At 55.2% G+C, this 22,424-nt stretch overlaps 1 protein-coding gene across 2 annotated transcripts in view; it reads left to right on the forward strand.

The window, feature by feature from the left end:
- The window catches only part of ESRRB (estrogen related receptor beta), a 166,523-nt gene that overhangs the window by 128,640 nt on the left and 15,459 nt on the right, over window positions 1-22,424 (forward strand). For both annotated transcript variants that reach the window (XM_008272007.4, XM_002719576.5), the window contains exons 3-5: window positions 2,379-2,495; window positions 21,670-21,780; window positions 22,169-22,330. In XM_008272007.4, the coding sequence (XP_008270229.1) occupies window positions 2,379-2,495; window positions 21,670-21,780; window positions 22,169-22,330 (390 nt within the window). The remainder of the gene's footprint in view (window positions 1-2,378; window positions 2,496-21,669; window positions 21,781-22,168; window positions 22,331-22,424) is intronic.

Below are 22,424 nucleotides of genomic sequence, written 5' to 3' on the forward strand. Positions count from 1 at the left end.
GAGACAGACAGACAGACAGAGATGGGGGCCGGGGCAGAGACCCTCTCAGCTGCAGCTCCAGCGTGCTCCGGGGAAGTCAGTGTCCTCACCAGGGGCAGTGGGGTAGAGTGGTGGGCGTTTGGCGAAGTGGTTCAGTCATCTCTGCTTGGGATGCGCTGATCCCGTATCTGAGTTTCGGGGTTTGAGTCCCGGCTCCTCTGCTTCCAACCCAGCTCCCTGCTAATGCGCCTGGGGGGCAGCAGATGGTGACCCAGGTGCTTAGGCTCCTGCACCCACGCGGGAGCCCCAGATTGAATTCCTGACTCCTGGCTTCAGCCAGGCCCGGACCGGACTGCTGCAGGCAGCTGGGGAGTGAACCCACAGATGGGAGATCCGTCTGTTTCTCCAATGAGTCAAAGAAAGGGAAGGGGAGAAGGACACTGGCCATCCGAGCTGAGCTGGGTCCTCGGTACGATCAGACCTGCTGTAAGGGTCCAGCTGTTTGCCTCCTCTAAGTCCTTCGTCAGTGGTGGGACGCAGGCCATACCTGGTCTAGAAAACCCAGGGCTGAGTGGTTTCTGTCTCTGGTGGGGAGGCTGCTGCACACGGAACATCAGGGCCAGCCACCCTTCTTCCCTTACTCACCACCAGACCACCCCAGCTTCTCAGTCGGCACTGGGGACCTGTTTTTTGGGGGCAACACTTCCGGGTTCCCCAAGCACCTTGTGAGATATAGGGGTGTCCTTGGAGAATTCCCTTCTGTCCCCGCAAGTCTCAGTTTGTCAGTCTGTGAACTGGGTGCTGATGTGTCTAACTTCGAGGGTTGCTATGAGGATCAAGGGAGCCGATGCAGGTTATGCGCATAGTAGGAGCATGGTACACCTGAGCGGGGTTACTATGAAGAGGAGGTGTGTGTGGAGGATCCAGGGGACAGGAGGCCTCCCTCTCCCTGCTTCCTCAGCAGGTGGGGGTCTCGGTGGGGCTGGGACAAGAGAGCTGCTGGAGTTCAGACTCCAGTCTCTAATGAGCCCGGCTCCGGCAGACCTCGCTGCCCTTGGCACAGGAGCTGGAGGACAAATAACAAGAAAGCAGCACGGTGGGACACTGTCTTTTCTTTGTACCGTAAAAACAGTTTTTGAAAATATTTATTGGCCGGCGCCGCGGCTCACTAGGCTAATCCTCCGCCTTGCAGCGCCGGCACACCGGGTTCTAGTCCCGGTCAGGGAGTTGGATTCTGTCCCGGTTGCCCCTCTTCCAGGCCAGCTCTCTGCTGTGGCCAGGGAGTGCAGTGGAGGATGGCCCGGGTCCTTGGGCCCTGCACCCCATGGGAGACCAGGAGAGAAGCACCTGGCTCCTGCCATTGGGTCAGCTTGGTGCCCTGCCACAGCGCGCCGGCCGCGGCGGCCACTGGAGGGTGAACCAACGGCAAAAGAAGACCTTTCTCTCTGTCTCTCTCTCTCACTGTCCACTCTGCCTGTCCAATATATATATATATATATATTTATTTGAGAGGCAGAGTTACAGACAGAGGGAGAAACAGAGAGAGAGAGAGAAATCTTCTATCCATTGGTTCACTCCCAAGTGGCTGTAACAGCTGGGCTGAGCCAGGCTGAAGCCGGGACCCAGGAACTCAGTCTGGGTCTCCTGCATGGGTGCAGGGGACCGAGTACTTGAGCCACGACGCTGTCTCCCCAGGGTGCGCACTGGCAGGGCCCTGGCTTGGAAGTGAGGGAGCCTTGGATGTGGAATGCGGGCGCCCCCAGCAGCAGCTGCACGGCTGGGCCATCCTCCGTCCGAGGGCTTTACAGTGTGAACCTAACTTTCCATGCCAGGTCTTGCTGATTAACCTTGGCTGGGCAGACCCCTCACTGCCTGGCCGGTGAGGATTTGTGACTCAGTGAAAAGCAAAGTGATTTCCTCCAGGTCGGCAAATCCAGCTCGGCGGCCTGTGTCTGTCCCCTGTGCGTAGCAGAATCCAGGCCTGGGCACCTGTGGTCTTGGAGTTCCCCTGAGGCTCTCCCCCATGCCTTGGGGGGTGGGTCCCCGGGCTGGAGGCTGGGTGGCAGTGGTCCCCATGGATGTTCTGGTTAGCACAGGGGATGCCAGGGCTCAGATGCCAACTCCGTGAGTGGATGGCCCGGCCCACACCGTGGGCGCCCTTGTCTGGAGAGTGTTTCTCCGGGGGCTGCCTGCCCCCCACCCCCACCCCCCCCAGACCTGTGAACGGGAATCCCTGCACAGAAGAGCCTGCAATGTTCTCAGAGTACCTGCTCTGGGGGACACGGCCCGATGGGACCCTCAGGGGCAGGAGGCGGTTTCAGGCCCAGCCCGTTGACCCACACCCGGCTCAGGGCCCTGGGCGGCAGGCCCCTGACCACCGTCTCTGTGTCTGCTTGCAGGAAACATCGAGTACAGCTGCCCAGCCACTAACGAGTGCGAGATCACGAAACGGAGGCGCAAGTCCTGCCAGGCCTGCCGCTTCATGAAATGCCTCAAAGTGGGAATGCTGAAGGAAGGTGAGAGGCCCACGGCGCCAAGGGCGGGGTCCCGGACACCGCTGTGCTGGGGGTGGAGGGATGGGGAGTCTCGGGTGCCTGTGAGACGCCCACAAGCCGGAGCCTTCTCTCAGGCCGGCGCACCTGCACCTGCTACCCGCAAGTCCACCCTGCATTGGGGTTAAGACCCACTCCAGGGTGTGCACCGCTCCCCTCCACCAGGGGAGATGGGAGAACAGGTGAGAGTTTATGAGTTCTCCACTAAGGATCCTTGCGGGGGGGCCCTCAGTCCCCTGGGCCCTAGACTCTTGGCTTGGTGCTCTGTTGAAGGCCCCCTTTTGGGGCCAGCCTCTTCTACACAGGACGGGGCAGGTTTGAGAGGTTGTTTTACTCTCCCCTTAATCGCTGAGGTTTGGGGGTGAAAGAGGCAGACACGTGAAGACTCCTGTGGGTAGATAATGTCCCCTTCACAGCCGAGCCCAGCCTCTGCTTCCCAGCAGGTACATGGGCTCTCCCTCCCCCACCCCTGCCTCTCCCTGCCCTGCCCTGCCTCTCCCTGTGGCACCTCCTGCTCCTCTACAGCAGCACACAGGGCTGGAGCACTGAACTGGGGCGCGCTCCAGCTGTAACAGAGACCCCAGCTCTCGGGGATGAGAAGCCGTGCAAAATGTGCCAGTGACAACTCTTAAAAATGGTTGCACCCAGAAATGGTGACACTCTGGGCGTCCTGGGTTGAAGACAGCCCACTGTGACCCTGGTGCCCCAGGCCCCGCCTCTCCCTCCCAGATCCAAAGAAAGGGCGCTGACTGCACTAGGGATCCCTCCCCCTACTTTCCCTGTGGATCTGCTCGGTTTGGTGAATTTCATTCAGTGCCATTTGGGGAAGTGGTGTGTGTGTGCAAATGTGTATGTATGTGCAAGCGTGTGTAGGTGCATGTGTGTGTCTTTGTATATGTGTGTTTATGTACATATGTGTATGCGTATGAGTGTCAGTGTGTCTGTACCTGTGTGTGTGTATGAATGTGTGTGTGTGTGTGTTTAGCCCCTTCTCCAAATTACAAAGGGAGCCAGGGGAGATTTTTACAGAACAAGAATTTTATGCTTCTGGGCTCAAGGAGCCTCCCAGAGTGGGAGGAAGCAGAGAAAGTGCATGTAGGGGAGATCAGGAGAGTGGCAGAGGAGAAAGGTGGGCACAGCAGGTAAAGCCACCACCTGCAGCTCTGGCGTCCCTTATGGGCACTGGTTTGTATCCAGCTCCCTGCTAATGTGCCTGGGAAAGCAGGGGAAGATGGCCTAAGTGCTTGGGCCCCTGCACCCACGTGGGAGACCTGGATGGAGTTCTGGGTGGAAGATCTATCTCTCTGTCTCTCTCTCTCTCTCACTCTGTAACTCTGTCTGTCAAGTAAATAAATAAATATTTAATGGGGGGGGGGCAGGCATAGAATACAGCCCCTGCCTGACAGAGGGAGGGACTGGGGAGTGGGCACCGCCCTCAGGAGTCCAGGCCTCCCTCCCACCCCTGTCTCAGTGCCCGGGGAGGCCTGCTGAGCCCTGTCTGAGGGAGGAGGAGCCTGCAGGCACCAGAATCCACCCGCCACCCCCCTTGCTGGCATCTTCTAAACCCAAGAGGGGAAAGACCACAGGAGGCCGAGTGCCTCCCTGAGTGTTTGTCCCCAGCAGCCCCTCCTCCAGATCCTGGGATCTGAAGCCCCTTGGGGACTGGCCCCCCAGAGAGGAGGAGCCAACCTCATCCAGGAGCCTGGGTGCCTGCTAGCGGGGGCGTTCTTGGCAGCCGTGGCGGCTCCTGGCTCTGCCTGCGGGACCAGCCGACTCCAGCGTGACTCTGAAAGGCTGATGTCACCATCTCCCCAGGCTGCTCCCCTGCCTGAAGCTCCTCCCGTGGGCCCTGGGCATTGGGGGCCAGGGGCTGGGGGCCAGAGTCTTACAGGAAGGAGAGAGGATGTTGGACACCCTCTTCCTTCTCCCTCTCTCAGCCGGAATAGAGCTTTTCTAAGTTCTCCTGTCCGAAGTCGCAAAGTCAACGGCTACTTCCTGATTTGGCGGAACCAGCAAGTGTCGTGGCAAAAGTCAGATGTGTGGCTTTCTCTGGCTTGATGTCCCCAGTGGCTGCCGTCATCAGGGCTCTAAGCTCCTGGGTCCTCAGCTGGTTGGGGACCAGTCCTGTGCTACATTCCTGTGTCTTCCCCTGCATAGCCCCGACGCATCCAGAGCTGGGCTGTGGAATGCAGGTGCTGTAGGAAGCCCTAGCTCACCTTTTAAAAATAATTAATCAGGAAGGTGGGGGAGTGAGGAGGGTGGGGTGGAGAGAAGGAGGGGGAGACAGAGAGAAGGCAACGGATCCCTGATCTGCTGGTTCCGTCCCCACATGCCCACAATGGCCAGGGCTGGGCTGAGGCTGAGGCCAAAGCTAGGAGCCAGGAACGTCATCTGAGTGTCTCACGTGGGCAGCAGAGACCCACATACTTGAGCCGTCACCACTAGGTCTGCACTGGCAGGAAGCTGGGTCAAAAACTGGAGGTGGGGGCCGGCGCTGCGGCTCACTAGGCTAATCCTCCGCCTTGCGGCGCGGGCACACCGGGTTCTAGTCCCGGTCGGGGCACCGGATTCTGTCCCGGTTGCCCCTCTTCCAGGCCAGCTCTCTGCTGTGGCCAGGGAGTGCAGTGGAGGATGGCCCAAGTGCTTGGGCCCTGCACCCCATGGGAGACCAGGATAGGTACCTGGCTCCTGCCATCGGATCAGCGTGGTACGCTGGCCGCGGCAGCCATTGGAGGATGAACCAACGGCAAAGGAAGACCTTTCTCTCTCTCTCTCTCTCTGTCACTGTCCACTGTGCCTGTCAAAAATAAATAAATAAAAATAAAAAGAACTGGAGGTGGGGAAGCCGGAAGAAGGAATTACCCTCTTTCTGCACAAAGCCTGGGATGGGTCAGGAGTTGGTGGCCTGCGTTCTACCGCTTGCGCAGCCTGCGTGCACTCACACCCGTGTGCCTCTGTTTGCTCAGCTGCAGAACAGGGATGTCGGCACCTGGTCTCCCGCAGCAGGTCAAGGTGGCGATCCCCCGGGACAGTGCCACTGTGGCACCTCTTGGTGATGTCAGGGTTGGATTCAGAGGTAGGCTTGGTTCCACCTGACTTTCCAGCAGTCTGCCTGCCGCGTCCAGGGCCCAGCAGCCCTGGGTTTCCTTGCTGGGTTTCATGGTGGGGATCTCAGGGGGTGGCACTGTCTCAGGCCAGTCCTTTCTCTGGGTTCTGGAGCCCAGACCAGGGGTTCCTGTGGCAGATAGAGTGGGACGGACTGAGCCTCTGATCCAGAGGAACCCTGCGGAACCAGCCGCTGCCTTCCGGGGCTCCCCGCTGCCTTCCGGGGGTCCGGCCGCTGCCTTCCGCAGCTTGTCCCTGCAGACTTCACGTCACCTCCCTCGCCGCCCCAGCCTCCCTGGCCCGCTGCATTTCCTGCCCTCCACACTCAGCCCCGCCTGCCTTTCCCTAAGTGTTTTCTAAAAGAGATTTGATTTCAGCGAACGCGGGCCGCCGGCCGAGCAGCTCCACTGTCTCTTTGTGCTTGTTGGCGAGGCCAGGGGCTCCTCCGGGGATTCTGGGTAATTGGGTTAGTGGCCAGCTCATGTCAGGAAATTAAAAGGAGGCCCCGATCAGGTTCCCACTGCATGGGATTTAATGGCTTGGTATTTATAGAGCGTTCTGCCTCCAGACCACGCCAGAAAGCCCACTCTGCTGGCCCTGTGATGAAGAAAGAGAATGAGAGATGACTCGCTTTTAAAAATTCTTTTTCTCTTCCAAAATACATTAACGTTTCAAATCAAACCAACTCTCCAGCACCGCAGGGAGTACTGAACGATAGCCCAGAAGGCTGATGGGTGTTGGCATCCCCCACATGCACTTCCTGCCCCGCCCTCACACCACGTGCCTTCACTCACATGTATGTACCCACGCCCTCCATCAGCCACACACGCATGCATGCACCCACTCCCTCCTCTGACCACACATACATGGGCGCACCCACGCTCTTCTCTGTGACCACACACACATGTGTGCACCCATGCCCTCTGCCGCCCACACACCCTTGGGTGCACCCATGCCCTTCTCTGTGACCACACATGCATGGGCGCACCCATGCCCTCTGCCGCCCACACATCCTTGGGTGCACCCATGCCCTTCTCTGTGACCACACACACATGTGTGCACCCATGCCCTTCTCTGTGACCACACACCCATGGGTGCACCCATGCCCTCTGCCTCTCACACATGCTTGGGCGCACCCACACCCTCCTCTGACAGCTCGCAGCATTGCCCATGCCTTGCAGACTCCTCGGGCTCCAGGACCACTGTTCGGTGTTGATCGGATGAGGACGTAGGAGATGCTGGTGTCCACTCTGAGCCCTGGTGACTGCTGAGTGGGTGACACACTCAATGCCCGTGTAGAGTTGGTGGCACTGTAGCTCCTCCTTTCTGCCTCGGGAGTGGGAAGAACAGTGGCCATTTTCATCTCGCCCCCAGTTCCCAGGGTCAGCCCTGAGCGCTGCGCCTGCAGCCCGATGTTAAGTGTTGATGCACGATAGACATCTTTCATCGTGTTACAAAATGAGTCTGCCTTTTAAATAATAATAATTGTGTATATTTGCGGGGTAGGAAGCGACGTTTTGATCTATGCATCTGTTCTAGAAAAATTCAATCAAGCTAATTAACATATCCATCACTTCATGAACATATCATGTTTTGGTGGCGAGAAAATTAAAAATCTATTTCAGCAATCTTGAGCTACACGGTGCATCTCCACGCAGGGCCGGAAGGCCCCAAAACTTATTCCTGCATTCAACTGAAACTCTGTCCCGTTGGACCCACCCCTTCCCTTTGTCCATCCCTCCTAGACTGGATTTGCTTCTGCCATCCAAGAGGCAGTTTTGATTCTCCCGCGGCCTCTTTCCCCACTCTCTGGCTGAGGATCTGGCTTCGCATTTTCTCAAGAAAACAGAAACAGGTGGGGGATGCCTTGCTTCCTGCTGTGGAATCCACAGACCGTCTGCCCAGCGGGTGGGCCTGTGTCGCCAGCGCTCCCGCCTGCTGGAGACAGGTCTGCTCCTGGCCAACGCCTCGCCCGTCCTGTGCTCGGAATCGCTGTCCTCTTTGAAATTGCTCATCTTCTCTGCTTCTGGCATGAAAACAAAATTAAATTAACAAGCCTCCAGCTGCCTTTGCACCCCGGCTCCCCAAGCCCATGCTGCTCCCCGTCTCAGCACCCCTGCTGTCGAGAGCCAGCCCCGCCCGCCAAGTTCCCTTTCCTACCCCCCCCCCCACTTTGCTGAAGATCTCCTTGAAGAAGGAAATACTGAGTACGTCCAGAAAAACATCTGTAGTATGTAATGTTAGGGTAAGGCTAGGCTTAGATTGCAGAGACTCCCTTCCCGCTTCTCAACATAACAAGCAAGCGGAACAGAACACCAGGGAAGCTTGGGGAGGCTGGAGGGTTCTCTCCCATTTCTCACGTCCCAGTGCGCGGGAGCAGGAGGACTGGGGTTAGGCACCTTCGGCTGTGCTGCTGTTCTGCTGGTCTGGATTCGGTTGCACTGATTTCGCTTTTCCCATCTGTATTCGGGTACTCTAGTTGCTCCATACTCTAATACTTTCTACTTTTTGCTGGGGGGACATAAAGTGCGGTCGCTTCTCTGTGTACCTTCCTGACTGTGACAGAGCATTTTCATGAGTTTGTTAGCAACCTGGGGTTCCTGCTCTGCGATGAGGTGCTTGTCTGAGCCCTTCCCTATTTTTTGCTTTGTTTTTTTTTGAGTAGTCATAGAAATTCTTATATATCCTGACATATATGCGTATATAGTGTGTGTTATAAAATATATACGTATTTTTTATATTGAGTATGTTATAATGTGATATTTTAGCCATTTCCCAGTTGTTGGTGTTTGAGAAATTTCCCCCTTTGTGGTTTCTGTTTCTTTATGGAATCCTTTGGTTCCGGCAGAGGTTAGGCACTCTAATAAGTTGAACTCATCGACCTTCTGCTTGCTGGTTTGCGCTTTTGCGTCATTCTCTCTTCCTAACCTGCTGTTGTGAGGAGGTTTTCTAATCTGCCCTGTGCACTTAGGTCTCTGCTACTCCTGCAGTTGACCTTGAGCGAGCTCACCACTCCCCTCTGGGTCTGCTCCAGCCAGGCGTCGCTGCTGGTCACAGCCCCGAAACTCTGCCCCCTGCAAGCCCAGGGCCTCCCTGCCTTCCAGTTCCTGCTTCCTCTCAGCAGCGTCCCCGAGCCCCTTGGCTCTGGGCTCCTCTGGCGCCCCGCCGGCCTGGATTTCTCCTTTCTCTCTCTGTCCTGTTTGTCTTCTTTGCAAAGTCAGCCTCTTCCTGGCCTTTGCACTTTGGGCTGGTTCAGGCTGTCTTCTCCACCCGCACGCACCCTGCAGGAGACCTCTTCTGGATCAAAGGCCAGAGTGGCTGACTCCCCCTCTTACACCTGCAGCCTCCACCCTTGGGTGGCCACTGCAGACATCAGTGTGTGACCGTCCTGCTGGCACCGCCACGGGGGCCCTCAGAGGCATCACAGAGTGAACCTCCCTGGAGAGGAGCTCCAGGTTGGGACCACCCCACCTCCCCCCACCCCCGGTCTTCCCTTTACAGGAATGGCACCCCCATACTCCCAGTGCTCAAGCAAAGCCTACAGATCACCTGTCCCCTCCTGGGTCAGTGTCCATAATGTACTGCGATTCTCCTACTTCCCTTCGGCTCCACGGTCACGACCATGGTCCAGGAAAGCTCCACCTTTCTCCTGGACCATTGCAACAATTTCCTGCCGGGATTTTGGGTGCCATGTTTGGTCCTCAGGGCAGCCAGAGTGTCTTTCACCGCCCTAATGAGATTCGCTGGTTGGGCATTCCTTCTGTCATTGTGCTTGGAATAAAACCCCAACACTTGGGTCCTCGAGACCCTTCGTGGTCTCCCCCTTCCCTGCCTCCTCCATGGTCTCTGAGACCCTTGCTCTCCTGTGCTGCACTCCCCTTGCTTTGGACTCAAGTGTGACAAACACTTTCCTACCTAGGGCGTCCAGGCCATTTCCCCTGCATCTCCCAAAGCCCGGCTCCTTCTCATCCTGCGGCCAGCCGGGGCTTAAATGCCACCCTCCCTGCAGGGCCTCCTCTCCCACCCATGCCTTGCTTTCAGGTTCCTGGTTTGCTTCTGTATCGGATGACTCCCAGTCTGAAACCATCTCACTTAGTTGTTTGTTTGCATATTTGTGTCCTCTGACAGCTTCCAACTTGGTTGTGAATCTAGGCTGCAGCCTGGCAAGTTGCCTTTGGTAGGAACTGGCAGTTCTAGGGCAGGTGGCGATGGCCTAGAGTGCATGACAGAAAAGGTTTTGGAAGCAGTGCCTGGAATCAGCAGGCAGGAGTGCCGTGATTGATTAGTAATGTCTGCCACAGACTTGGAAATGGAAGTCGGGCACAGGCGTCACATATTTGCCGTATCTGATCTGCTCCAACGGAGCTTAAGGGACTTGCCTGGGCCCAGACAGCTAGTAAATGACAGAGCTGGGTGGGATCTAATCTTGGCAATGCAGGAATTCCTTCTAAGAAACCCATTGCAGCCCCAGTGTGGATACTTTGCCCAACAGCAAAGCCCGTGCCAAGAGGCAGCTGGGCTGAACGGCCTTTTCCTCATGGCACGGTTCCAGCCTTTTCTTGGCAGCTGGGGACACAGGGTGGCACAGCCTTGTGGAAATGTCCTCGGGAGCATGATGCCTTGGGTGTGAAGGTTCTGAGGGGACAGCAGCGCGAATGTTGGGGGCTCAGGACCTCCAGAACAGCTGGGAAGGTCCCAGAATATTCGGGAATGTGTGCGTGTGTGTACCCAGGAGACTCTCTTTTCTCTTGGCTTTTGGGGGTTCAGATATGAGGTGCGTCACCCCAGTTTGCTGTTGTGTGAGGCTGCAAGGTAAGCTCACCTGTCACCCAGAACAGGTGGACTGGAGGAAGCCCGTTCTGTGTAGCTGAGAGGCATCAGACGGGGCGGGTGAGCCCATCAGCACACTCACTCTGGGCGCTCCAGGTACCCACACTGGAGATGAGTCGGCTACAGTGTGCTAGAACTTACTAGAAAGAGTCAATCCTCACATCTCCTGGGAAGAACCCAGACAGGTAAAAGAACTGGGTGGCAAAGGCAGCTAAGGGCTGAGCTCCCCAAACCTGGCACAGCATCTGAGTCACCAGAGGAGCTTTGAAGACTGTTCCCAGACATCTCCCCAAGGCTGACTCGCTCAGCACCTCCAGGGGCTGGCCCTCAACATGAAGGCTTCCCATGGCATTCAAATGGCAGACAGGACGGAGAGGTCCAAGCAGGGCCAAGGAGATGGGACTTAGAGATCAGCACTCAGATCTGCCTTCTTTTTTTAAAGATTTTTTCAGGTTTTTGAAAGAGTTACAGAGAGAGAGAGAGAAAGAGAGAGAGAGAGAGATCTTCCATCTACTGGTTCACACCCCAGGTAGCTGCAATGGCTAGGGCTGGGCCAGCCAGTACCTAGGAGCCTGGAACTCCATCCAGTCTCCCACGTGGATGCAGGGGCCCAAGCACTTGAACCATCTTCCATTGATGTCCCAGGTGCGTTGGCAGGAGCTGGATCAGAAGCAGAGCAGCCGGAACTGACATCTGCTTATACGGGATGCCAGCACTGCAGGCGGCTTAACCTGTGCCGCAACGCTGGCCCCAGACCTGCCTTCGGACATTTCCTGGCCATGCCATTCCACCTTTCTGAGCCTCAGTCTTCACCTGGGACGTTAATCGTCACATCTTCTCCCTCCTTGACACAGTCAGATCCAGTGAGAGCCGGGTGGGAAAGCTCTCCGAGCCGGGAAGCCATGTGCAAACAGGAACCTGCTCATGTCATTAACGGTGCTGACTTTGGTGGTAGTGGGGTTCCAGATAAGGGGAAAAGCAGGGTCTTGACTGTGGAACCTGGCAATATCAGCAGGGATCCTGCCCTTGGACCTGGACAGTAGCCTGCTGGCTCAGAGACCTTTCGCCCTCATTCCCTGGGGGGAGAGAAATGTGACAGGTGTAGCCCGGGGCAGGCTCAGGGCCAGGTGTAGGGCCATGTGCTGCAGGGCCTCAGAGGTTATTTTTAGTACTTGAATTATAAAAGAAACTTAAACTGCCCCCCACTGCCACCACCCCCCCAGCAGGCTGTGCTATTTTTACCTCTGAGAGACTGGGATCCCATCCAGGGGAGGGAGGGAGAAGAAGAAGGGAGGGAGGAGGGGGAGCAGGAGTTACTTTACTTCCATTAAGAAAGTCAGAAGCCTGATCTCAAGTCAGCAAGTGGCCGTGTGCTCTGGGCTCTGGGGAGGCTGCAGAGGATGGGAGAGGCCCCGCAGGTGGGGCGTGGCCTAAGGGGCCTAGGGAGCCCTGCTCCTGTCCTCCCGAGGAGGTCTTGCCCCATAGGGGGCTTCTTTGCTATTTTTGGAGTTGAGAAGTAAGGTTTGACCCGGTGGGCACCTGGGGCACCAGCCTAGCGATGGGGCTGGCAGGAGTGGAGCCTGGGTCCTCGGGCTGCGCAGGGGTGGGCACTCGGCCCTGTTGGTTGACTCGAGAGCACCTCTGTTGGGGCTGTGAGCACCTGGCACACCACTTAACCAGAACACTTGCTCCTGGAGGGCTTTTGTGGAAGGCACACGGCCCCGGGAGCTACCACCGTGGGGAACTGGGTCTCTTGCCGTCAGGAAAGCCGTTCGAGCCACCGCTGGCAGGCAGGTGAAAGGCAAGCAGTTATTACTGAGTGCCTGCTGTATACCAAGCACTCTTCTGTATGTGTCACATTGTGTTATCTTGTTTAATTCCACTAAGCTAAGAAAGGTGAAGTGTTTTCAGATTTTCTGATAGTTTATTGAGATACAATCCATACATTAAAAGTGTACCCTTTGATGGTTTTTAGTATATTACATTATTTAATTGTGGCAAAGTATATATCACATAAAATTGCTATCTTAAAACCCATCTCAGGGGCTGGCATTGTGGTACAGTGGTTTAAGTTGCTGCCTGAGACCCCAACACCCCTTGCTGGAGCACCTGTTTGAGACCCGGCTGCTCTGCTTCTGATCCAGCTCCCTGCTAATGCCCATGGGAAGGCAGTAGATGATGGCCCAAGTACTTGGGCCCCTACCACCCATGTGGGAAACCCAACTGGAGTTCCTAGCTTCTGGCTATGGCCTGGCCCAGCCTTGGCTATCGCGGCCATTTGGGGAGTGAACCAGTGGATGGAAGATATTCTCTCTCTCTCTCTCTCTCTCTTTCAGTCTCTCCTCCTCTCTATTGCTCTGCCTTTCAAATAAATAAGTTTAAAAAAAAAAAACCAACATCATTTCAAGTGTACAAGTCAGTGACATTAATTACATTCGCATTGTGACGTAACCATCATCACTATCTACTTCCAGAGCCATTCCCTTATCTGAAATGGAAACTCTCTACCCCTTGATCACTTGCTCTCCTCCCCTCAGCGCCCTGGCAGTCTCCGAGCTGTTTCTGTCTCTGTGAACTTGAACGTGTGTCATGTAAGGGAAGTCGTGCCATGCCTGTTGCTCTCTGTCTGGCTGACTTCACCCAGCACGGTGTTTGTAAGGTTCGTCCGTATTACAGCACACATCAGAACTCTGTTTCTTGTGAATGACTAACATCCCACTGGGTGTGTAGGCCACCTATGTGTGTCCATCCCTCTGTGCATGGACACTTGAGTGTTTCTGTGTTTTGACGACTGCAAAGAACGCCACTGTGGATGCTGGCATGCAGCTCTGTTCAACGTGCTCTCAGCCTCTCAGGTCTGTATGCGGCAGTGGGGCTGCTGGGTAAGATGGTCATTCTGTTTAGCATTCTTAAAATTAAAAACAATTTTAAAATTTTTTAAAGATTTATTTATTTATTTGAGAAATAAAGTTACAGACAGAGAGAGGGAGAGACAGAAAGGTCTTTCATCCACTGGTTCACTCCCCAAATGGCCACATGGGTGCAAGGACTTGGGCCATCTTCTACTGCTTTCCTGGGCCATAGCAGAGAGCTGGATCGGAAGAGGAGCAGCCGGGATACAAACTGGAGCCCGTATGGGCAGAGGCTTAGCCCACTATGACACAGCGCTGGCCCCTAAAATTTTTTATTTACTTATTTTCATTTGATTTAAAAGGCAAAGAGAGAGGGAGAGACAGAAAGACAGGTAGATCTTCCATTTGCTGGTTCACTCTCCAAATGTCCACAACAGCCAGGGCTGGGCCAGGCTGAACTCAGGGGCCTGGAACTCCATCTGGATTTCCCACTAATGACATTTTACTTTCTCACCAGCATTTTAAAAATGTTTAAAATAAAAGAGTGTTAAAATAAACTTTATTTGGAAGTCATTGTAGTCACAGGCAATTGCAAAAATAGCTCAGAGAGATCCCAGTGCCCTCTCCCGGTGTCCCCAGGGTCACTTCTGCCAGACGCCAGTGTCACTGCCAGCAGGCACCCTTGTTGCGGTCAGCTGGTGTTGTTGCTAACAGACAGGTTTGCATCCCGAATCGGAAGATGTGAAACCCCAAATCCTCCAACATCTGAAACTGTCTGAGTGCAGATAGGATGCTGCAGGTGGAGACTTCAACGCCTGACCCCTGGTGACAGTTTGTACTGCAGACACAGACACACTGAAGTACTGTGTACAAGGAACTTCAGGCTATGTGTGTAAGGTGTGCAGAAAACAAATGAATTTTGTGCGTAGCTTTGGGTCCTATGCCAAATATCTCGTTATGTATGTGCAAATACTCCAAAATTGGGAAAAATATGGGATACAGAACATGTCTGGTCTCAAGTATTTCAGATAAGGGGTACTCTACCTGTCGCCATGTCAGTTAGCACCGAGCACTTGCTGTGTGGCATCTACAGTATTTGAAATGCTTGCGTGTGTTAACTCACTGAGTTACAGAGACGTGAGGGGGAACTTTCTCAGGACCATTCAGGTGGCAAGGGGTAGGGGCAGGGAGTCTGTCTGGACCTGGTCCTGCCTGAGGCTGCTGCTTCTTCCTGCTGCACACACTTAGCGTCTGTCAGAGTTGGGGAAGTTACGTGGGTCGGGGAGGGGGACTCACCTTATCTGGTCCCGAGCCCAACTCAGGGACTGCATCTACGCAGGGTCGTGTATTCCAATGATTAGCCATCTCCTTGGCATTAATGGAACACTTGGAAATAGTACAGTTTTGACCTGCACCTGTTGAGGGATTAAACTGCATTTACCACGGTGGTAAAACAAAGGATTCGTACATACTCCGGTGCTTGGAGGTTTGCAGTGCTTCACATATAAGCATTATTAAAGCCTCTTTACATTCAGAAAGTATCAATGGGATAATAAAAGCTCATAATCCCAGAGAGTAATTGCGAGGTGATTAGTATTTTTAATGTGCTTCCAGCACTCTGCTTTTTAGGTATTTTGCTAATATAAGGGCACAAGGTAATTCTCATCTCAAGTTCAAGTCCCCATCCCTCCTTTTTTTTTTTTTTTTCCCAGTTGATGTTTGAAAAAGTAATTGCCCACTGTATGTCAGTGGGGCTTGCTCTCTGCTGCAAGCTACAGAAAACTCTATGGCTAGTGCCTTAAGCATCAACAAATGATGTTCATTTCTCTGCCCAATGAGAATCCAGAGACAGTGCACTTGACACTCTGCAGGCTTCTCAGCCACAGTGTCAAGGGCTCCGACTCTTTCTGCTCGGATGTTCTTCGGTGGCCTCATATGACCGCCTCGTGGTTGCAAAGAGGTTGCCACACTCCAAACTTCACCTTCCAGGTTAGGGCAGGAGAAAGGCAGAAAGTGCCGCCTCAACGTATCTGTTCTCTTTATCAGAAAAGCAAAAGCATTCCCAGAAGCCTCACTGGCCAGAAGCAGGTTTAACGCTTAGGGAAGCTGAGGGAGGGGGAACAGGATTGTTGGTACAGACTAGGGGCTGGAGACGGTTCTGTTGGCGTGGAAGAGGGAGTGCAATGGAAATTGGTAGACAGCTAGTAATGTCTGTTGGGCCCAGTGTTTGCTGATCCAGGGGCTGGTGTTGTGGCGTAGTGAGTAAAGCCACCACCTGTGTGGCTGGCACCCCATATGGGCACCAGTTCATGTCCCGACTTCTCCACTTCCAATCCAGCTCTGTGCTAATGGCCTGGAAAAAACAGCAGGTAATGGCTCAAGTGTTTGGGCCCTGCCACCTCCATGGGAGACCAGGATGGAGTTCCTGGCTCCTGGCCTCAGCCTGGCCCAGCCTTGGCCGTCACAGCCATCTGGGTTGTGAACCAGCAGATGGAAGATCTCTCTTTCTGTCTCTCTCTCCTTCTCTCTCTGTAACTCTGCCTTTCAAAAAAACAAAACAAACAAACAAAAATTTTGTCAGTGCATTTCTAGAGGATTCATTAGATGATGAATAGTCCCCGTGTGGCAGCTTGCAGAAGAATGAACAGAGACACGCTGGTGGGTAACCAAGCGTAGGCGTGGTTGACCCGTGTCTGCCTAGACAAAGCATAGGCCCTCGATGTCTGTGACAGCTCTCCATGGAGACCAATAAGGACACATGGGTAGGAGGCAGGGAGGTGGGTGGCCTGACAACACTGCACAGTTTATAGAGAACACTGTGGAAGGAGGGTGCCTGCAAACGCTCAAATCCCTAAAGGACTTGCCTTGGGGGAGGAGAGTTGTCCTGCTGTGGGATGGAGGGGGGAGTGACCAGGAGATAGAATCCAAGGGCGAAGGACTGCCTCGAGAGAGTGAATTTCTGGGTGGTGCTGGCAGGACCCAGGGAAGTGGTGGCAAGGAGCAGGCCCTGCGCTCCTATGCCAAGTCCGAGGGACTCCGTTGTCGCTCACACGTCACACGCAGTCACTAGGTTGCCTGCCACAGGCTGGGTGCTGGGCTCCAGACTGAGAATACACAAAGTGCCTCCCCAGGAGGTGCCTGCAGGCATATGTGGGGGTGTTGGTCTTTTATTGGCGCTACTGCAAATAGACATGGAGCGAGGGGGACCCCACGGAGGGCCGGTTCTGCCAGGGCGACCCTCAGGAGAGAGAATTCTTGGACTAGACCTCCTAGAGTGATGCTAGCATAGGAGCCATGTCTGGGAGTGGCGCGGGCAGTCAGGTGGGGGCCACCTCCCCCTACCCTAGACTTGGGGCCCACAGATCTGAGCCACGGGGTCCCCCCACTAAGTGATCATCCACAAATCCTGACTGCGGACAGTGGGGAGCGAGGAGGACAGGCCTGGGCGTCAGCCTCTGAGAGCCCACTGAATTGAAAAGCTGATGCTATAAAGGGAAACACACAGGAGGTGGCAGAAGAAGTGGGGGGAGGGTCTCACCTGGCCTGCGGAACCCCTCTCCGACTTACCAAGCTCTCCCCACCTCTGAGTCATTCCAGTGTCACTAAAGCCGTATGTGGTGGGCAGAGTGGGTGTCACGATTGCCTCTTCCCTGTAACTGGTGGCGCAGGAGAGGCTGGGAGAGCCACCTGCCGCAGGCCACACAAGCTGTGAGGATTCCGGACTGGTCTGGGCCTTGATCCTTGGAATCCACCAGCTTGGCCTAGGGTAGGACTTGGAAAAGCACTCAGGAGGCAAGCAGAGCAACCGTGTTTCCCACCAGGGACCTGTTTGTGCACAATTAAACCCAACAGGCCACTTTTTTTTTTTTTTTAACAGAATAACCTGATAATTGATACACTTATTGATTGGTGCCATTGACCGCTAGGCAGTAAGATCTGGAGGAGACAATTTAGAGGACAGCTTGTACTTGCTGTGCCCTGGGAGCTCATACCTTGGAATAGCAGAGTTTGCTTGGATCCTGGCTATTCTAGGGGACAAATTACTGAATCTCCCCGGGTGTCACTGAATCTCCCCGGGTGTCAGTTTTTCTTATTTGTACAATGGGAATATTAGCACCCGCATTATATTTCGAGGATTAGAGAAGGTAATGCAGACAGAAAGTCCTCCTTTTTAAAGGATTTTTTAAAATTAATTTATTTATTTTCCAAAAGCAAAGAGAGAGAGTGCGTGCTTCCGTCCTTAGTTCACTCCCAAATGGCTGCAACGGCCTGGACTGGGTAATGAGCTTCTTCCTGGTCTCCCTCATGGGTGGCAGGAGCCCATGCACTTGGGCCATCTTCTGCACTTTCCCAGGCACATCAGCAGGGAGCTGAATGAGACAGAAGGGAGCAACTGGGATGCAAACCAGTGTTCATACAGGATGCTGGTGTTGTAAGCAGCGTCATAACCCACTGCACCACAACGCGGGCCCCAGGAAGTCTTCCTTATATTATGTTATTACTCATGTTATTTTGCACAGTTGTGCACCATGCTGGGGAAGAGTCATAACAAGGTTGATAGCAGCAATAGTAACAGGTGCCTCAGCACTGTGCCAGGCCCTGGCGTAGGATTGAGCAGCCCCCAGCTCTAAGGGATGCACCGTCTATGGGAGGAAGTCCAGTGTGGTCTTTTTTTTTTTTTTTTCTGAAAGACTTTATTTATTTATTTGAGAGCAGAGTTACAGAGAGAGAGAGAGAGAGAGAGAGAGAAAATCTTCCATCCACTGGTTCACTCCCCAAATGGCTGCACCTGCCAGAGCTGAGCCTATCCAAAGCCAGGAGCCAGGAGCCTCCTCCAGGTCTCCCATGTGGGTGCAGGGACCCAAGGACTTGGCCCATCTTCTACTGCTTTCCCAGGCCATAGCAGAGAGCTGGATCAGAAGAGGAGCGGCTGGGACTCGAACCAGCGCCCATGTGGTTGCCAGCCCTGCAGATGGAGGTTTAGCCCACTATGCCACAGCACCGGCCCTCCAGTGTGGTCTTGAAGCCCAGGAAGGAGCACCCAGCGTGGCAAAGGGTGGGGAGGGATGAAGCACATCTGCTCCTGTATTCAAGTCTCTCCTGACCCCCCACGAAGGGTCAGGCCTGTATCAGCCAGAGAACATTCCAGATCCACACATTGCCAAAGACAACAACTGCCAACTTCCCTGCCATGCTGAAAGATAGATGCTGCTTTATACTTTTTTTTAATTTTCAATTTTTAAAAAGATTTACTTATTTGAAAGGCAGAGTTATAGAGAGGGAGAGAGAAAGAAATTTTTCATCCACTGGTTCACTCCCCAGATGGCTGCAATGGCCAAGGCTGGGCCAGGCCAAAGCCAGGAGCCAAGAACCCCATCCAGGTCTCCCATGTGGGTGGCAGGGGCCCAAGTGCTTGGGCCAACATCTGCTGGACGGGAAGCAGAGCAGCCGGAACTTGAACCTGTGCTCTGATGTGGGATGCTGGTGTGGCAGGTGGGAGCTTAACGGTTAGAGCACGATGCTGGCTCACGCTTTTACTTTTACATTTCTTGCTCTGGGCGACAGCTGCCTGTGTGTGGCACCTGGGTGGGAGAGGAGACTCACTGGACCAGCGTCTAGGGAGCAGGTGCATCAGGTGGGGAACAGGCTCACCCCTGAGTCAAGCACCAGGATACCGTGTGTTTTGGTGTCGTGGCAGCTTGCTTCTGGAACCTCCCACAGATACCGAAATCCACAGATGCTCAAGTACCTGTGTAAATCTGCTCAGTGCAGGCACAGACACCCCCCCCCCACATCTTCTCGCACATGTGTAGTCAGCTCTACATCACTCGTAATGCTCGACACAAAGTCACCAGTGTTTAAGAAATAATGACAAGAAAAACGCCTGGAGGCGGGCGTTGGGGTGCAGCAGGTTAAGCCACCACCTGGGACGCGTGCATGCTGGATTGCAGTGCCAGCTACTCTTCTTCTGATCCAGCTTCCCACTAATGGACCTGGGAGGCAGCAGGGGATGGCTTCGGCACCTGGGTCCCTGCCACCCATGTGGGAGACCTGGATGGAGTTCCAAGCTCCTCGCTTTAGTCGGATCCAGCTCTGGCTGTTGCAGCCATTTGGAAAGTGAACCAGCAGATGGAAAATCTGTGTGTGTGTGTGTGTGTGTGTGTGTGTGTGTGACTCTGCCTTTCAAATCAATGCATAAATGAATGGATCGTTCTTTAAAAAGAAGAGTGTAGGTGTCCAGTCCCCGACACATGTTGGGGGATATTTTGCATCCACAAGTGGTCAGCTGTGTGGATGCAGACCCCACAGGTAGGAAACACCCACTGTCCCCGGAAGACCCTGGCACTCGGCAGGCACTCAGTGGGTGGGGCCCTCGCTGCCTCCTGCAGATGAAGTCTCAGGTTTGTCAGTGCTCTGTGGTGAAGCGGGGCCTGGCGGAGGGTGTGGCAGGCAGCGGCCTCTTTGGAAGTGTGGTACTGGCTGGGGTCCAATGCCTCGTCACCAGGAAGCATCTTCCAGACACCTCTGGGGGGGGACATCCTCCCCCGCCCTGCTCCTCCCGCCCTCACCCAAGGGGCTTGGAGGGCTGAGGGGCAGATGTGCACTGCCGTCCTCCCAGCACATGGCTTGGGTCCCTGCTCCGTGGGGTCGGCTGCCCTTTAGGGTGCAAGGTCCTGGCAGGCGCTCACACGCTGCTGCCTTTACCAGGATGCCGCAGTGCCGTGGTCCGCGAGCTCTGTGCATGCCAATGACCTTGTTCAGATGCTGCTTCCTGGATGGACAGCCTGTGGTTAAGATGCCTGCGTCCCGTGTGAGAGTGTCCGGGAGTGATCTCCGCCTCTTGCTCCTGACCCCAGCTTCCTGCTGATGTGCCTGGGAGCCAGCAGTGATGATGGCTCAAGCAACTGGGTCCTGGCATGCAGGTGGGAGACCCAGGTTGAATTCCTGGCTCCCAGCTTAAGCTGGCATAGCCCCGGCTGTTGTGTACCTCTGAGTAGTGAGCCACTGGGTGGGAGCAGTCTCTCTCAAATAACTCTATATGCTTAGATATGCTCAGAAAGGAAAAAACAAAAGGATGCTGGTTCTGGCCTCTCTGGGGCCAGGCCTGGGATCTTCGCTCTCCTTGGGATCCCTGCTGGCCTGTGGCCTGCACTTTGGGAAGAAAGGAGGCTCGGACTGGCCCTGCCACATCTGCTCAGTGCTCTCTGCCCCATGCGTGTGCATCTGAGCCTTGTGACCACACCTCTGCCACAGGGCTGGAGCCCACAGGCAGGCAGGAAGGAGCAAAGCAGCCGTTAGCTGGTGACGGGTGGGTCACCGAGACGTGATCTGCACTGTCCCCAGGGCCACCGGTGAGCTGAGCCCCGGCTGCCAACGCTGCCCACAGTGGGACCCACTCAGGAGCATACCTGTCACTGGGCTCCCTCCTTCCTCCGAACCTGCCTGCTGGAGATTCTGCTCCTGCGGCAGCCAGCCACAGCCACCGTCGTTACCACCAGTGCTGCCCTCTGGGCACCTGGGAAGTCTACTGGAGGCCCATCTGGGGGCTCAAGGACCCCACATAGAAACCAGGTAGGAACGAGGAGAGCCGGGAGTAGGCAATGCAGCAGCCAGGACAGTCCTGCAGGCGACTTGCCGCCTGACCAGGGGCCGTTCTCTGACCTGCAGAGGTCAAGGAGAAGGAGAACCTGCACCCTGCAGGTCTCCAGTGCGGGCGGGGCCTCCAGCAAAATGACCGCACTGGGCACATTGCCTTTCAGTAGGAGGCGGGGTAGGACGTGGAGGAGACCTCTACCCCACTCCCGCATATTTACTGCTGCCGTGAACGGCACCTGGGTTCGAGTCCCAGCTCCGGCTCCTGACTCCAGGTTCCTGCCAGTGCTACCTGGGAGGGAGCAGGGATGGCATCGGTGGCTGGGTTCCAGGCTGGAGTTCCCAGCTCCCAATTTGGGCCTTGGCCCAATCCTGGTCCTCGCAGGCATCTGGAGAGTGGACTAGTCAGTGGACAGGAGCTCTCTGTTGGTCTTTAAAAAGTATTTATTTTATGTATTTAAAAGACACAGAGAGAGAGAGAGAGAGAGAGAGAGGTACAGGGATTGTGTGTTTTCCTTCCGAGGGCTGACGATGGCTGAGGATGGATCTCAGGGGGATGCTAAATCCAGAGTGGCAGCGGCAGCCCTGGGGCAGGCGGGATGGGCCAGGACTGACGGACCAGTCTTTTAGGATAATTGTGCAGCTACGTGGTCATGACCTTGAAGGACTTAGCAGGAGCTGAGATGCCTCCAAGGTGGGGCTACCCCCCTGGTGATGTTACACAACTCCTGAGACCTTCTCCTGTTGCTCCCCAACAGGTGTGCGCCTCGACCGGGTGCGTGGAGGCCGCCAGAAGTACAAGCGGCGGCTGGACTCTGAGAGCAGCCCATACCTGAGCTTACAGATTTCCCCACCTGCTAAAAAGCCATGTGAGTCCCAGGCAGTGCCTGCGCCTCTCTCCGGCACCAGTGGAACATCTGGCGTCTATTGAGGACATGCCACGACTTGGGGAGGGATCGTCTGGGTGGCGCTGGTGTCACAGCCTTCATTTCCAAAGTCCCAGAAGCCATGGGCCCCAGCATCCAGCAACGCCCCCTGCACACAGCCAGGTTCCTCTCGGCAGAATTCATCAGACAACTTCCGGGGTGGGGGGTGTTGGAGGGGGTTTCTCCGTAGGCCCAGTCATGGCTGCCAGCACTTGGTGGAGTCAGAACGGGAGGGGGGTGGCAGCCACATTGACCTGCCCCAGCCTAGGCCCCTCCCTGGTGCTGGTCCTCTCTTCCCAGGCATTTAGCTTTCCCTCTTTGGTCCTTACAGTGACCAAGATCGTCTCATACCTCTTGGTGGCCGAGCCAGACAAGCTGTACGCCATGCCTCCTCCTGGCATGCCCGAGGGGGACATCAAGGCCCTGACCACTCTCTGTGACCTGGCAGACCGAGAGCTCGTGGTCATCATTGGCTGGGCCAAGCACATCCCAGGTGAGTCCTGTGGGATCAGGGGCGGGGAGGCCAGCGGCTTGCAGCCGGGCTCCCCATACCTGCTCCGGGGGCTGGGGTTCCGATACTTGGAGTC

The sequence above is a fragment of the Oryctolagus cuniculus genome, chromosome 20, assembly GCF_964237555.1.
Source record: "Oryctolagus cuniculus chromosome 20, mOryCun1.1, whole genome shotgun sequence".
Lineage (NCBI taxonomy): Eukaryota > Metazoa > Chordata > Mammalia > Lagomorpha > Leporidae > Oryctolagus > Oryctolagus cuniculus.